Source organism: Podarcis bocagei (assembly GCF_964188305.1).
Source record: "Podarcis bocagei genome assembly, chromosome: 16".
Classification (NCBI taxonomy): Eukaryota; Metazoa; Chordata; class Lepidosauria; order Squamata; family Lacertidae; genus Podarcis; species Podarcis bocagei.
This window is the reverse complement of record NC_138142.1, coordinates 33359255-33375949: the sequence shown is the minus strand read 5'-3', so window position 1 is coordinate 33375949 and position 16695 is coordinate 33359255. Positions and strand designations below refer to the sequence as shown.

General features: G+C 53.8%; 1 protein-coding gene across 1 annotated transcript; it reads left to right on the top strand.

Annotated features, from left to right (window-relative positions):
- On the top strand, positions 1-13375 carry TMEM151A (transmembrane protein 151A). The gene is made up of 2 exons (XM_081173344.1): positions 1-702; positions 8392-13375. The coding sequence occupies exons 1-2, from the start codon at positions 610-612 to the stop codon at positions 9751-9753; spliced, it is 1455 nt and encodes a 484-aa protein (XP_081029470.1). The 5' UTR covers positions 1-609; the 3' UTR covers positions 9754-13375.
- Positions 13376-16695: the final 3320 nt, after the last annotated feature.

Below are 16695 nucleotides of genomic sequence, written 5' to 3'. Positions count from 1 at the left end.
ACCGTATAATGCCAAGGTGCATAGAACTGCGAAACGCCTGCAGGACTCCTCTTAAAGCAAAAGCAAGGCGCCTTCCGAAGTGACGTGAATATTAGATAGGAGAGGAGGAGCAGGAAGAGGCGCTCTCCGGAGTCGCGTGTGCTGCGTTCAGACGAGCAGCAGGCCAGAACCCTTGACCGCGCGAATCACGGGGCAAACACGTGGGCATCTAGACAGTGCTTAGTCATGCCCCCAAGGAAGAGATGGAGGATTGGGGCGAAGCGGCTGGAGAGCTCCGGGAGACGCTGAGGCGGAGGCCGCGCGTGGCCCCTGGCTTGGGCCTCGGGCGGGGGTGGCCCAGCGCGGGGAAGGCGGCCCTGGCTCGGTGCGGGCTCCCTTCCAGCCGCTAGGAGGAGGGCGGAGCCGGAGCTGAGCGCGCGGGCGGCGAGCGGAGAGCCCGGGGAAGGTGCGCGCCAGGCAGGCAGGCAAGCAAGCAGGCGAGGCGGCCGTCTCCATGCCCCGCTGCAGAGACTGGGCGAGTCGGCGCCGCTCCTGCCTCGGGGCCGCGGAGCCCCTCGCCCGCCCCTAACATGCGGCCGGGGCGCCTGCTGGCGGCGCCACGCGTGAACCATGCCAGGCTTGGCAGAAGAAGAGGGGGCGCAGCAACCGGGGGCGGGGGAGCTCCCCACGCTCACCCCCGCGGGGGGACCCCCTCGGGAAGAGGTAAGGCCGGCCAGCCCCCGAAGCCCAGAGTCAAGAGAAAGGCGCGCTTTGCGCTGCGCCCTGGGCGCACCGATTTGGAGACCCCGGGGGGCTTCTCCAAACTCCGGGAAAAGCGGGGTGGGGCAGGTGGTCGAGACTCCTGGATCGGGGCCCGATTCTCGGAGCTTCGGCCCACTTACCCCACCCCCCACCCCCGATGGTGGGCGAGGCTGCGTGGGGGTGGGTTTTTTGGGTGGGGGGGAAGGGAGACAACGGCGGTTTTGCTGCAGGGAACACGTGCTGCTTTGTGTCTTATTAATAGCCAGACGGGGGTTAAAAATAAACGGGGATGGGGGGGGAGCTGGTAGAGGGGACGGCGCGAGCAGGGCTTCATTTGTCCCATCATCACCATAGGAGACCCTCCCCCCCAAATCCTCGCCCCCACCATCACCACTCTCGGCAGCATCGCCGGGATTTTTTTTGCCGCGTTGTGATTTGGAGTTGTGTATTGTGCGCGTCCAGAAAGGGGTGACGGTGGCGGGTTTTCGCGGGGGATTCCGAGCTCGGGGATGGAGGGAGGGAGAGAAATCGGTTAGGGCTAGAGGAAGCCTTTATGGATCTGCAAAGAAAGGGGTGTGTGTTTTGCTACCGGCGTTGGGGGAGGGGGTCGTGGCGGGTGGGGTGGGGGGAAACGTCCGCCCGCACGAAGTTCTGCATTGCACCAGAAGCAGGCAACGTCCTTCTCTCCGCTTTGCTGCTCTCTCTCTCTCTCTCTCTCTCTCTCTTTTTTCCTGCTGGTGGCCGCGACTCCTGATGGGGATGATGGAGGGATTGTCTCTGAAGAAAGGGGAGTTGTCGGGGGTGGGAGACAAAGCGAGCAGGCAAAGGACGAGGGAGGGGTGGTGGCTTGGTGGGGTTTTTAATGTGAGGGGCGTCCGATGGCGAGGGGGAGAAAATCTTGCCACCAAGCCTTGCAGGTGGAAGAGAAATAATGAAAAAAGGGGGAGGAAAGGCTGTATTTTTGGAGATGATTGCGCACCATTGGGAGTTGATGATGGTGCAACCTTTCCACCATTTCTCTCCTAAGCCTGCAGAAAAAGCTGGTGTTAGGTGTCTTGTGGCAAGAGGAGAGAGATAAATGGGAACAGTTTCTCCTTTAGCTGATCAGAGAAAATTCAGATTTATCTGGAGGACAAACCTGCCCCGCTTCCTTCCTCCAAAGCTCCCCAGATCAATATCCCCACGCACGCACACGTATTTATTGTTTGTTTACTTACAGAAGGGGTTTATACCCCGCCCTTTTGCGAAAAAAAGGCTTTCTGATAGAGGCTTGCAAAAGTCATTCAGAGACGATCCCTGCCCTCAAGCTTTTTAATCTGAAGAGACATGACACACAAGGAAAAAGGAATGGGGAGGGAGGAGGATAAAGCAAGCTTAAACACAAGTGCACAAGTTACATGTTTTAAAACACCGTTGAGAGCCCTAGCTGGTGCTAGCAGCATTTCTGGGTTTCTTGGTCTTGATAAACAGAGCCCACCCAGTCGGATCCAGGAGCGGAACTGATGACAACATCCAGGCCAGGAGGACAAGGTAGCTCCTGCAGTACAGCCTGATACTTGGTGGCTGCTAGAATCCACACAGAAGCGAGCTTATTGGAGTCACCCACCGCCCTCATCAACAACAGAGGCAATATTTAAAGTACAGGGAGCTGAAATGGGAATGTTTTTGGTGAGACGTCTCATGGATTTGCTCATAGAACATAATAAGAGCCCGTTGTATCAGGCCAATGACCCATCTGGTCCAGTGTCCTGTTCCTCGCAATGGTCAACCAGGTGTCCCGAGTCTGCAAGCCGGACCTTAATTGCAACAGCATCTCACCCTGCTTACGATTCTCATCATCTGGCATTCAGAGGCCCCATCTGCGCTTCAAGCAATATACTACTACTTTAAACAGCCCCCAAAGAATCCTGGGAAGTGAAGTTTGTTAAGGGTGCTGACAGTTGTTTGGAAACCCCTATTCCCCTCACAGAGCTCTAGTTCCCAGAGTTCCCTGGGAAGAAGGATATATCGTGTAACTACCCTTGGAACAGCAGTTGTTAACAGACACCCCTGTTCCTCACAGGACCAAATTCCCAGAGTGAATTAATGGCCAGTTCATCTGCCCAGGGTGCTCTGGGAATTGTGGCTCTGTGAAGAGGAATGGGGGAGTCTCTTAAAGGATTGGCTGCTAAGTCACTCTGGGAATTGTCTCTGTGCGCAAGGAACAGGGGTCTCCAAACAGCGCTCGGCACCCTTAGCAAACTGCAGTTCCCAAGATTTAAGTCAGGACAATTGAAAGCGACAGGATATTGCTAGCCTTCTAGCCTCCGACTCTTCACATTACATCTTTCAAGGTCCTTCATGCTCCCTCTTCTTGAGCTGCCTCTTTCCTGTCTGCCAATTCCAGTGCCCTTCACCCCCCGTATCAGCCTGATCCTGCCAAGCGGAGGCACCAACTGTTTTCCCTGCCTGTGCTGAGATGACAGTTGTTCTGAGCCCCAGTAGAATATAAGGCAAAGCCCATTCTGCCACATTGGCCCAGTGGATCCTCCTGTCTGGTATGGGGTGGACCAGTGGCCCTTTGGATCTTGTGGGACTCTTAACTCCCATCAGTCCCAGCCAGCATGGCCGATGGTCAGGAATGATGGGAGTTGGAGTCCAGCATCATCTGGAGCAGGGTTTCCCAAACATGGGCTAGCTAGCAGGACCAGTGGTCAGGGATGATGGGAGCTGTAGTTCAAAAACCGCAGGAGACCCAAGTTTGGGAAACACTGTCCTTCCTGCTCTGATCTATTATAAGAGTTTGGATTTGATATCCCGCTTTATCACTACCCGAAGGAGTCTCAAAGTGGCTAACATTCTCCTTTCCCTTCCTCCCCCACAACAAATACTCTGTGAGGTGAGTGGGGCTGAGAGACTTCAAAGAAGTGTGACTGGCCCAAGGTCACCCAGCAGCTGCATGTGGAGGAGCGGGGAAGCGAACCCGGTTCCCCAGATTACAAGACTACCGCTCTTAACCACTACACCACACTGGCTCTCAAACTAGAAAAAGACATAAAGCAGTAGCTATGATCTATTATGACAGTGAAGGCTAGACGTTAGTCCTGCCAGGCAGGAAGGGGGTCTTGAAGGCTTCTCTCCTCCAGGAGGCAGTGATGGCCGCCATCTTGGATGGACACTGTGAGAACAGGGTGCTGGACTAGTTAGGCCACTGGACTGATTCAGCAGGCTCTCTTTCTGCTGGTGTCTTGATGGGTGAAGCCAAGGATTGCCAACATTTTGCGCCCAGTGGGCACATTCTGAATTTTGAGAGGTTGCTGGTGGCACCAGTCACAAATCAATAGCTCTCTGGGTGTGGGTGTGGCGTAACACAAAATGGCTGCCACAGGGAGCACAACATAACATGAACTTGGAGAGACGGCCACCTCTGGCAACCTTACGTTTCCTGCGGGGTGTCAGCAGCGTCCTGCTGGCCCTGATTGTGAAGATCACACAATATTGATTACACACAGGCCCTGGCGCTGCTTCTGCCTAACAGCAACAGGGAGCAGTCTTCAGCGCCAGGAGAAATATACAAGGCAGCTGCAACGCAATCTCACTTCACATAAATCGCTTAGAAGGTTACCTGCACATTTTGCCACATTTTGCGCTTTCCAGGAGAGCTAGAGATTTTTAAAGAAAGAATGAAATGAAATGGGAGCTCTGAGCCTTTGGTGGTGCTGGGTTGGCGATTCCTGGGCTAAGCCCCCCACAGCTTTCAGGGGCACCTGTATTTCAGTGCTGCAAGATCCTTGTATCCTAGATCCCATGAGCACCTAAAAATTTGGCATTTCAAGTATCTAAAACATTTTTTCAAAAATCTTGACTCGGGTCAGTGTCCGAATATTGTTGGGGAGAAAGAATCTTGACCATATCTTTATATAATTATGATTAAATAACATAGTCAAATCAGTAATTTAAAAAATACCCTTCAGGCATACTGTGCACTTAAGCAACTAGAAGCAGATATACTTCCCATGATGCCCCGTCCATTTCCCATAATTCCTTGTGCCCCCCACCATACTGGCCAGGAGTAGTAGTGCAGTGCCATGTTGTGTGTTCCAATCTGGATGGAAATTCTATTAATATCGACATGAGAAATTAAACGGGGGCCCTCAGCTTGTTTTCTTCAACATCTGTGGGGTAGTGCGGCCCTTTTCAGAGCTAGCTGCCCATGCAGTTTGTGGGCCTGATTATTGATTCCCCCCAGTCTGGTTTTAGTGTTTTCATTCCTGTTTATACACTTGGCAGAACAGAGCGTGGGCTGAACCACACCGGGCTTTTGCTTGCAGCTGGTGGGAGGAGTTTTGCATGTTTAAATGTAATTCCACTAAAATAAAGCACATGTCACTGCATATAGAAATCTAGCAAGCCAAGGAGAAAACTTAAGCGGAACGCTTTCCCCTGACGCTCTGGCTTTTTACATGCAGGGAGCTTGCTGCGTACTTTTCTTTAAAACAAAAACCAGTATAGAAATTATGACGGTGATAATGATAAAACTCATTGGGGGAAAAGGTGCCTAAGCATTCTGTTGTAGAGACCAAACCAAGGTTTAAGGTGCCCTTTGGCTTATAGATCTGAGTTTCTAACACTTCTCTGAGGAACTGGATTCTGGACTCCATAAGCTTTTTAGTTCAACCAAGCCGCAGTCCTCTTACACTCTCATTGAGTGTTTTCCTTTCTCTTCTCTACCTCCTGCTCTCTGAGTGCAGGACTGCAAATGGACAAGCTCCTTCCCAATGCCTCTCCCTGCCCCCCCCCCCAGGGACCACCCTAATAGCCATTTGCTCTTGGCACATTTCCCAGAAGCCTTTGCCAAAACCTTTGCATCCTGGGATGGGAAACCAGGGTGGGAGGATGTGGGCAGCGCTGGTCCAAGGCAGAACGACTATTAGCACATAAAGCCAGAGCATCGCTTCCCACAACAGAGGGCGCAGTTCACGAGGGAGATGGGTCAACCGTAAACCTCGTTGAAAAGTTTTAAGCCAGGTGATCCACGTGGCAGGATCACAGTGTCAGATCTGTGTCAGGAGGACAGTGACCACACACAAAATGAAAACACACCCCTGCTCGCCTAACCTGGAACCATGGTAAAGGTACCCCTGCCCGTACGGGCCAGTCGTGTCCGACTCTGGGGTTGCGCACTCATCTCGCTTAAGAGGCCGGGGGCCAGCGCTGTCCGGAGACACTTCCGGGTCACGTGGCCAGCGTGACGAAGCTGCAGCCGGCGAGCCAGCACCAGCGCAGCACACGGAAACCCCGTTTACCTTCCCGCTAGAAAGCGGTCCCTATTTACTTGCACTTAGGGGTGCTTTCGAACTGCTAGGTTGGCAGGAGCAGGGACCGAGCAACAGGAGTGCACCCCGCCGCGGGGATTCGAACCGCCGACTATACGATCGGCAAGTCCTAGGCGCTGAGGTTTTACCCACATCGCCACCCGCGTCCCTATGGAACCAGTGTAGCTGCAGTGAAACCCAGGGGTGGGGACAAGAACCAGTCAATGGTACAGTTTCTGTAGGTCCAGAAGTTTGTTGGGGTCTGAATGGAGCCGACAGGCTCAGGAGCAGTCTACCCCCAATGCTAAAGGGTTTCCAATGGAAGGAAGACATGCTAGTTTCCTAGAAACACCAACCTGTCCACCACAAGAAGCAGGGTACAGTGGTACCTCGGGTTAAGTACTTAATTCGTTCCGGAGGTCCGTTCTTAAACCTGAAACTGTTCTTAACCTGAAGCACCACTTTAACTGATGGGGCCTCCTGCTGCTGCCGCGCTGCTGGAGCACGATTTCTGTTCTCATCCTGAAGCAAAGTTCTTAACCTGAGGTAATATTTCTGGGTTAGCAGAGTCTGTAACCTGAAGCGTATGTAACCTGAGGTACCACTGTACTGGGTTAGACCCTTTGGATCTGATGTAGCAACAGCGTTCTTCTTAATGTCCCTAAAAAGACTGCTCCCCTCCAGTGTTGGCTAAACAGCCTAAATCCAAGTCATGTGCTGTGTTCCTTGATGTGTCTAGTAGTTCTGAGAGCGGCAACAGCAAGATGTGGCCAGGCCTGTCATTCATCATAGCTGCCAGGATGCAGGAAAGCAGGAGAAATTTGTTTCTCTTAACCATCAGATGGTCAGAATCCTGCCAATATGCTTTCTTCCATATACCAGTACTGGTCTATTAGGGCAACTGGGGCACTGGCCCATTAAGCTCTGCCTGCCTTCTTACTTCCAGCCAGTCTAGAGGGATGACTTTGCCTGTCCTCCTCCTCCTTCTTAGTCTCAGTGTTGCCCCTTGGAGAACTCAGCAGGGAGGAGGAGGAGGATGTGGAAGGAGCTGGAATTCATTGGCTGTGGCTTTCACTGGCTCTCTGGCTCCCCCTACTGTTGGGCTCCCTGCCTTCCACCCTACCAATCCCAGTGGGCACCAGCAGGAGGACTAGCGACTTGCGTTGTATGTGCTGTTTTTAACAGAACCTGGGTATTCAGGGACAGAGTCTGGAATATCTAGCTGTCAGGGAGCCACCCAGCAATAAATCACACAAGGGTACACAAATTTAACTCTTTATTAGCAGAAACAAGGCCTGCTCAGGGCAGCTGAGCCTACTGAGCACAGCAACTCTTTTTGGTAGGCCTTGCCCCTGTGAGGCAGTTGCAGAGGCTGAGGATCCCTGCCTTCCCACAGCTGCCTAAATCTCCTCTCCGTCCTTCCCAAGCCATCTGATACTCAGCCTACTTGCCTGTCTCTGCTCCTTTCTCTTCATACCTCTTCTGGTCCTAGGAGTTGCTCCCATGGATCAGTTGCGGAGAGGTCCCTGCATCCCCACAGCCAGCTATGTCTTCTCCTCTCTCCAGGGTTTCCCCCCAAGCAATCAGAAACTGCGCCTTTGTGCCTGTCTTTCCTCTTCCGGGGGGCGGGGGGGGGGAACTTGTTGCAGCAGGAGTGGGAGACACCCGTGACTCTTCACAAGCCTCACCCATCTGCTTCTTGGCCTCCCTTCTCCAGCTTCTGACTCTGACTCTGGACTGCCACAGTCTCTCCCCACTCGTTAAACCCTGCTGCCTCTTCACCATCTGACACCTCTTCCCCACAGTCTTCTCCCTCTGACCCACAACTATTCCCTGAGCTCTGAGCCTTCTCCCCTGAGTGGTTCCCCAGCTGGTTGTTGTCGTTGTTGTTTATTGAATTTATATACTGCCCTATACCTGGGGGTCTCGGGGCGCTTCACAGAATAAAATCAAGATATAAAACCACAAGATACCTAACAGGAATGAAAACAACAACCCAATAGCCCCCCCCCTCAAAAGCACATTTTAAAAGGGCATAGGATGTTAATTGGATCAACCAAAGGCCTGATTAAAAAGGACCATTTTTGCCTGGCGCCTAAAGGTACGATGAAGGCGAACTTCTTTGGGGAGCCACTGCAGAGAAGGCCCTGTTCTCATGCTGCCACCCTCCGGACCTCTCAAGGAGGGGCCACACGAAGGAGGGCCTGATAAGGTGATCTCAGGGTCCGGGTAGGTTCATATGGAAAGAGGTGGTCCTTGAGGTATTGGGGTTCCTCCACCATTCCTCTACGGCCGGCCGGCCCACGGCACTAACCTACCATTTTGTTTTTCTCTGTCTCTCTCTCTCTCTGAGCAGCAGCGCCCCCTCAAGCAATCTCTGAGCAGCTCCCTCTGCCGTGAGTCCCACTGGAAATGCCTGGTGCTGACGCTGCTGATGTACGGCTGCTTTGGCGTCATGGCCTGGTGCCGCCTCTCGACGGTGACACGCCTGAACTACGTCGACTCCTACCGCGACGCCTCCCTGGTCTACCACGACAGCCCTTGCTCCAACGGCTATATCTACATCCCCCTGGCCTTCCTGGGGATGCTGTACGTGGTCTACCTGGTGGAGTGCTGGCACCGCTTCGCCAAGGGCCAGATGCAGTACCGCGTGGACACAGCCAGCGTCTACGAGAAGGTGCAGCGCATGCAGCAGGCCACGCCCTGCATCTGGTGGAAGGCCATCAGCTACCACTACATCCGCCGCACGCGGCAGGTCACCCGCTACCGCAACGGCGACGCCTACACCACCACGCAGGTCTACCACGAGCGCGTCAACACCCACGTGGCTGAGACCGAGTTCGACTACGCCGGCCACGGCGTCAAGGACGTCTCCAAGGAGCTGCTGGGCCTCTCAGATTACCCCGTCACCAAGCTGCGCTTCACCAAGTGCTTCAGCTTCGCCACGGGGGAGGCCGAGGCGGCCTACCTCACCCAGCGGGCCCGCTTCTTCGGCGAGAACGAAGGCTTGGACGACTACATGGAGGCCCGCGAGGGCATGCACCTCAAGAACGTGGACTTCAAGGAGCACATGATGGTTTTCCCCGACCCCGGGCGACCACCCTGGTACACCCGCCGGTGGGTCTTCTGGCTGGCCTCTTTCCTCCTCCTCTCCTGGCCCTTGCGGGTGCTGGCGGAGTACCGCACCGCCAACGTCCACTACCACGTGGAGAAACTCTTTGGGGCGGACGACGGGCCCAGCCCGTTGGACGCGGTAGGCGGCTACGTCCGGCGCATCTCCCGCGTCAACACGGTGGACATGACCGAGCTGGAGTGGCACATCCGCTCCAACCAGCAGCTGGTACCCAGCTACTCGGAGGCCGTTCTCATGGACTCCACTGTGGTGGCCGGGGCGGCCTACCTGCGCAGCTGCCAGCGCTGTCGCCGGACTGTCAGCAGCAACTCCTTGCCCTCGCGCGGGACCCGGGCCCTCTACGCCCGGCTGCCCTTCAGCTGCAGCCGCTTCTCGCTGAGCGGAGCCCGGCGCTGCGGGGGGATCCTGCGCAGCCTGAGCGGCAGCCATGTGGGCAGCAGCATCGAGACGGAGCCCCTCGAGAGCCCCCCCTGCTACCAGGACGCGCTCTACTTCCCCGTGCTGATCGTGCACGGCGGGGAGGGCTGCCACCGCAACGGGCAGAGGCCGGGCCCCGCAGGGAGGGCCTCGGGGACTCCGCTGTGACCCCAGAGAGAGAGGAGCCCCACCGGGTGGGAAGATGAAATGGAAAAGCAACCCAAAAGCCTCCGCCCTGGCTTGTTCCCTTGTTACCTGAGTGCCCCTGCAAAAAAATCAAAAACAAAAAACGGGCTGTAGGTTGATTTGGCCCACCCATTTCCAACCCCCTCTAAGTTATCTGGGGAATGGGGAAACGAAGGACCCTTTTTGTGTGTGAGTGTGTGTGTGAGTGTGTGCACGCGCACGTGTGTGCAAACGGAGCCAGTTGTGCAAAGGCTGGCTTGTTTTGCACAACCCATTGCTTCAAAACAAAATGCCCTTCTTCTTTTTCTTAGAACGTGGTTGTTCAACAAGTTTTCTGAGAATGGAAGGAAGTGGGGGACGGGACACGGAGGAAGGGGTGTCTGGCTTTGAAGCAGGCCGTTTCTGGGGCTGAGGGAGAGAGGAGAGACCAAGAGCAACATGGGGTGTGTGAACCCCTATGTTTGGGCTGCTTTAGAAGCCTTGACATCACTTCTCCCCTTAAGTTTTGTTTTTTTACTCTGCACCACTGAGCCCCTCCATGATCACGAGGGCTAAGCATCACACTCAGGGTGTCAGGAGGCCTGCAGCTCTTTCTGGCATTGTAGTTGCAGGAGACTGACTGCTCCTGGCCTTTAGATGCATTAAAAGGGGGGCGGGTTAGAGGATTCCCTTCTGAAGCCTGACTGGGAGTTGGGTGGCCCCATTTTTCACCAATTGAGGATCTGTGCCTTTGAACAGCTTTGTAACAGGGAGAGATCAAAGGGCCAGGCGCCTTGACCCACCCCAGTTTTTTTTGCCTGCCGTTTAAAACGACAACACCACACATGCACACCTTTCTTTGTGGGCTCAGCTCCTTGGCTACCTAAATGTAGCCTCTGGGTTCAGGGACAGTGCAGGCAACTCCCCGGTTATGTGCAATCAAGGCACCAGAAGTGGCAAAAACGTCCTTTAAAGAGTGCGATAGTTGCAAAAATAGCGCCCAGCAATCTCAGGAGCCTTTGACCTCTGAGGCCTGTGGAAAGTTGGGAGTTTGAGTGAAGTGGTTTGGAGGGAGCAATTGTGGTGAAGTTTGGTGCATTATTTTTTTTAAAGGGTTTTTTCCAGAAGTTCAGATGGTGTTTACAGGCTTTTTCAACAGCGTTCCCAAAACACGCAATTTCAGTTAAAGGCATTGAGATGTAACCAACGTGTAAAAATGGGGGATTGCCTATATGCCTTCGAACGCCAGGTGCTGGGGACAGGTAAATGGGGAGAGCTCTTGCCTTCCTGCCTCGCTGGTCAGCTGTCAGAAACGGGATACTAGACTAGACAGACTTTGAGTCTCATCCAGGGAGACGGTACTTCGCTTCCAAAGCAAGCTGTCGGGGCAGGCGAATGCTCTCGCTTTTGGCTATCCATCCATCAAAAGCAGAATCGACGGACCAAATGTTATTGCGGAAGGGGGGGACACCTCCACCGCAAAAAAAAAAAGGAGTAACTGAACGGCTTCAGGAATCCTGGGACCAGACAGGGCCGGTCCTCCCATTAGGTAGAATGAGGTGGCGGGTGTTGGGGGCGCTGGAGGTGGAGCGCTACTCAGCTGTTCCTCCTGATTGGCTGTCCAGCAGCGACGCTTCCTTGGTTGCTTGTGTGACTGGCTGTGTTGCCTGTTCTCTGCACAGCCTGATGGGAAAACTTTGCTGGCTCAACAAGGAAAAGCAGAAAAGCAACCAGCCCCAGCCGCATGCTCCAGGAAGCGCATGCTGTGCCTTGTAAGCGCATGTGTGCCTTGGCTCCTGGCAGTGCTGCTCTTTGCAGTGTCTGAGCTGGCAGGGCAGTGAGTGAGCGGTGGGAGGAGGACAGAGCTTGAGTGTGGGCCATAGAGCTGGCCCCCTAAACTAGCCTGCGGCCCTCAGGTGCCTCTGTAGCTAGCAGGGAAGCTATCGCCTACTGAGTTGGCTTGCATACGTGAAAAGCAAGATTCCTAGGGACGTAGCCATCATTCGGTAGTTCAGGGCTGCTGAGGATGCCGGAAGGTGGAAAAGGATGTTGGGCTTAGGCCATAAACCAAGACAGGACTTGGCCGACATGTCCGGGCTTGCAATGGAGGGCCCAGGCGCACATTTTCCATACAGTCATTCACGCCTGTCTCCTGTGGTCGTGGGCCCTGTCTGCACCCTGTGTTGTGGCCAGCTATGCTCTACTCAAGAGCAGACACACTGGTTTTTCAATCCTAAATTAGTCACACCCAGTCGTTTTAACGGATCTGCCTTGAACGCTGGGAACACCACCACACAGTTAAAACGGCCCTTGAACTTCCACCAAAGAATCTCAGGAACTGTTGTTTGTCAAGGGGGCTGAGAGTTGTTAGGAGACCCCCTTGGTGCTACAGTTCCCTGCACCCTAAGTAAACTACAGTTCCCAGAATTCTTTGGGGGCAAGGAGACACGGCTTAAGGTGGCAGGAGGGTGTTTTTGCATATCTGGTGTGGGTGCGACCTTGGGACAGCCACAGATTTAGGCTGGCTTAACAATTCGTTCTCCCTTTTCTGAGCAAATGACGGGAGCACCATTTTAATTTTTCTTTTAATAAGGCTTGGGCTAATTCTGAGCACTCCTGGAATGCTGCGATCCTCCAGGGAGGGTGGGAGCCTCAGCAAAGCCAGTAACAAGCTTGTAGTGTAGATACACCCTGGAGTAGCTCAGAAGGTTGAGCATGAGACTCTTAATCTTAGGTTCATGAGTTCAAGCCCCAGTTGGGAAAAAGATCCCTGCACTATGGGGGTGGGTTGGATTCGGTGACCCTTGTGGTCCCTTCAGACTCTACGATTCTATAAAAAAGTTTAGGAAGAAACACATTTGCTTTCTTCCTGCCTCTTCCAGTATTCTGGATCCCAACCATTGTTCCATGTTCCTGAGATAGGACTTTTCTGGACTGTAGTGGTTCTGCCTCTCCCAAAATCTTAAGGAGGCAGGGCTTCTTCCAGCCTTCAAATAGCCTCCTGCCAGGGACTTTTTAGTTGTGGCTCCTGCATTGCTGCAGGTTATGTCAAGGGGTGGGACACACCCTTTTTCCAGGCTTCCTGATGCTCCTTAGACTCTACCATGCGCAGGCTACAATGCTCTCACCTCGTGAGGAAAGCATGTGTGTGCGCGAAGGGACCGGCGTGTGTGAGTGTCCAGGGGGAGATGTTGCCATTCCCAACCCCACCATCCCATTATTATGACTGGGGGGGGGGTGTCTTCACATTTGACAGGCCCGAGGAGTCCCAGGTGGGGGCCTCCATCGCCATGCTGTTGTAACTTCAGTGTGAGTTTGCATCGAGACCACTGGTTTCTTCCTGTTTTCCTGGGGGACGGGGTGGGGGGGTGGCGAGGTATAGAAGCTCCTCCCCCCCCACATTCTCCCTCCCTACTGCTCTCTCTCCTCCCGTCTCCATGCAACACAGGCGCAATTCAAGAGAAGAGACTCTTTCTATTGTGCAACATGAATGTGGACATGGAACTGTTAACCTAAATCGGAGGGGGTGGGGGTGGGGGCGACGTTGGGACTTGTTGATGTTGGAGTGAAATAAAAATTACTTCGAGTCCCTCGCTCATAGGACAATAAAGATCTTTCGAGGTAGGCAGGCGCCTCTCGTGTCCTTGTGGGGGTCTTCTGGATGGGGGGAGTGGGGGCGGAAACATTGGAAAGGAAGATTGGGGTTCAGGGACTCCCATCAGCCCCCAGCCAGCGTGCCCAGTGGCAAGGGATGATGGGAGTTGTAGTCCAACAGCCTCTGAAGGTTCTGAGCCTCCTATACGCAGGGTTAAACCACAGAGCCTAGGACTTGCCGATCAGAAGGTCAGCGGTTCGAATCCCCGCGACGGGGTGAGCTCCCGTTGCTCGGTCCCTGCTCCTGCCAACCTAGCAGTTTGAAAGCACATCAAAGTGCAAGTAGATAAATAGGTACCACTCCGGCGGGAATGTAAACAGCGTTTCCGTGCGCTGCTCTGGTTTGCCAGAAGCGGCTTAGTCATGCTGGCCACATGACGCGGAAGCTGTATGCTGGCTCCCTCGGCCAATAAAGCTAGATGAACACCACAACCCCAGAGTCGGCCACAACTGGACCGAATGGTCAGGGGTCCCTTTACCTTTTACTGACCTGTGACCTCTCAAATATACCTGCCCCCTGCTGTTGCAGCCAGTTGGGGTTGAGCTGACAGAGTGATTGACAGACACTCAATCCTATGAAGGGTGAATTAATGCTGGGGTGGCATCTTCCAGCTTTCTGCAGCCTGGTGCCCTCTCTGGGTGTTTTAGACTGTAGCTGAGGGCCAGGCACAGAAGCTGGGAGGGCCACATTCTGCCCCTAGGCCTGCACTTTCCCAACCTTGGTCTATAGTGACCACCAGCAGGCTCTGTGGCATTTCTCAGCCTAGGGATGGTGGGGATCAAACGGGGATCCTTAGCCATGCAAACCACAGCTCTTTCCCTCTTGAGTTAGCCTCTTAGCCAGGGGTTGGCAAGGCTTACCGGCATCACTCCCACGGAGATCCTCTGTGGGCCAGGCCGGCACAGCGCAACACTGAAAATCGCGCCTGTGCAGAGGTGATTTTTGGCATCTGGGCATGCACAGAAGCGATTTCCAGAGCTGCGGAAGAGAGTCCCCCGCCACGCTGCACCAGTTTAGTGCAGCGCGTGGGGACTTGCCGAGTAGGCGGCTCAGTTTGGGGGTGGCTCATGGGCCAGTTACCAGGGGTCAGCAGGGGGCCAGTCCACTGTCCCTCAGACCTTGTGGGGGGCCAGACTATATTTTGAAAACAAATAATGAATGAATTCCTATGCCCCACAAATAATCCAGAGATGCGTTTTAAATAAAAGCACACATTCTACTCATGTAAAAACATGCTGATTCCTGGACCGTCTGCGGGCCGGATTGAGAAGGCGATTGGGCCAGATCTGGCCCCCAGGCCTTAGTTTGCCTACCCATGGGTTAAGCGATCCTCATGGGCTGCTTCTGGCCCATGGGCCTTAGGTTGCCGACCTCTGCTTTTAGCCCATCACAGAACAGTCCTTCTGTTCTGGTCCTGCTGACCATCTCCCCAGGGGTCTCGGAGACTGCATAAATTATTTCAGCAAGGTACGTACAATCTGTAATAGTAAAAAAAAGTAATGTAAAGCTGAGTGTTAAAAGAATAGAATGAAACTGGCATTTTCCCACTTAAAACTGGGCAAGATGCCATAATTTGCACCCAACTTTTTTGGCTTTATGACTTTGGGGGTGGTTGCCCAATTTTTGAGATTTGGCAGTGAAAGAACCGTTTAAAAAGCACCAACTAACTTTTGGGGTCTCTGGTTTAATTTTAAAGCAGTAAAAATTACAAACTTGCCAAATAGATTGGTTTGAATATTAGCCTCCCAAATCTGCCATGTATAAAACCTGAGTGCAGCCTATCATTGCCCTCATAAGGTGGAGAAGCTGCGATCTAAGAGATTGGGGGGGGGGGAGGCTACTTTCAGACCAGTACAGTATACTGTATAGTCCAATACAATATATGTTTCCTTGGTGCTTACTCCCAGGTAAGAAGGGCAGCTTAGTTCCACCCCCCCCCCATCCATCAGTGGAAAACCTAAAGGGAAACAATTAGATTGGGGTGGTGAGCCTGTGGCCCTCCAGATGCTGCTGGACTACAATTCCCATCATCCATTTCCCATGCTGGCTGGGGCTGATGGGAGTTGGAGTCCAACACCATCTGATGAACCATGGATGCCCCATCCTCTTAAGATATGAGATCCCTGATTGGTTAGGACATGTGCCAATGACAGGAGTGGGGAACCCGTGGCCTTCCACATGTTGGACTCCAACTCCCATCGTCCCTCACTATTTTAGTGCTGGCTGGGGCTGATGGGAGTTGAAGCAGTTGGCTACCCCTGCTGTAGCCCATCATCTGTTGGGCCCTCCTGATGTTGCTGGACTCAACTCCCATCAACCCCAGCCAGCATGGCAAATGGGGATGATGGGCACTGTAGTCCAGGAACACCTGGAGAGCCACAGGTCTTCCCATCGCCACTCTCCTCCCTCTCATTTATTTGCCTGTGTGTTTTATTTTTCATGACCAATTAAGCCCAGGCAGAGCAAGGCCAAGGTTTTGAGGCCCTGCAGCCAAGTTGTCTGTATCTCTTTCCCGCTTCTGCCCTGGCAACCGCAGCAGCTGAGGAGAGATGCCTGCCTTGGCAGCGAGCAGATGGGAGTCAATTGCTCGGAAGTAAGTCGCTTCTCCCCGGGTGGTGGCTGCAAGGAAGCCTGTGGTGCTGTCCGATCCCTGCATCCTTGCACGCCTCAGAGCATCCTCTCATCCTCCCGGCGTTGCCATGGAGATGATGGCAGAGTGGCGGGGAGACTCAGGCAGGCGGGAGAGACGGGAGCAGATCTCCCCTTGCTCTCTTCCTCCCCCTCATGCGGCTGCCCAGTCTTGGCCTGTAAAATCTCAACCTGCTGCCTTTTTCGCATAGCCAAGAACACCAGAAGAGCTCAGCTACATCAAGCCCGCCATCTTGTTTTCACAGTGGCCAAGCAGATGGCGACCCCGGAATCACCCCCCAGCAGGACTGGGGTGCAACAGCTACTCTCGCCACTTGTGATTCCCAGTAACCATCATTCTGAGGAACTTTTGCTGCCTCCAACACGAGGAGGAGAACATAGCCGTTGTGGCTAGCAGCCGTTGAGGGTCTTACCCTTCGTCATTTTGCCCAATCCTCTTTTAAAAGTCGGCGGCCGTCACTGAACAACTGAACCTTTCAAAACCAATCATTTCCCACACTATCGATCTGCAGGTTCTTCTCTCTTCCTCTACCCCATCCCTGCTCCCCAGCTTTACCGAACGGCTTTTCCGTCTTTCATTTGATTCCAGGAAGATGGTGCTACAGGGGCAGTCTTGTTAGGGTGTGGATAATTGGGCCTGA

Excerpts from the sequence above, each read along its gene's own strand:
- TMEM151A (XM_081173344.1), top strand. The coding sequence starts at position 610 with ATGCCAGGCTTGGCAGAAGAAGAGGGGGCGCAGCAACCGGGGGCGGGG. Across the intron at positions 703-8,391 it reads GGGGACCCCCTCGGGAAGAG|CAGCGCCCCCTCAAGCAATC; the intron begins GTAAGGCCGGCC and ends CTCTCTGAGCAG.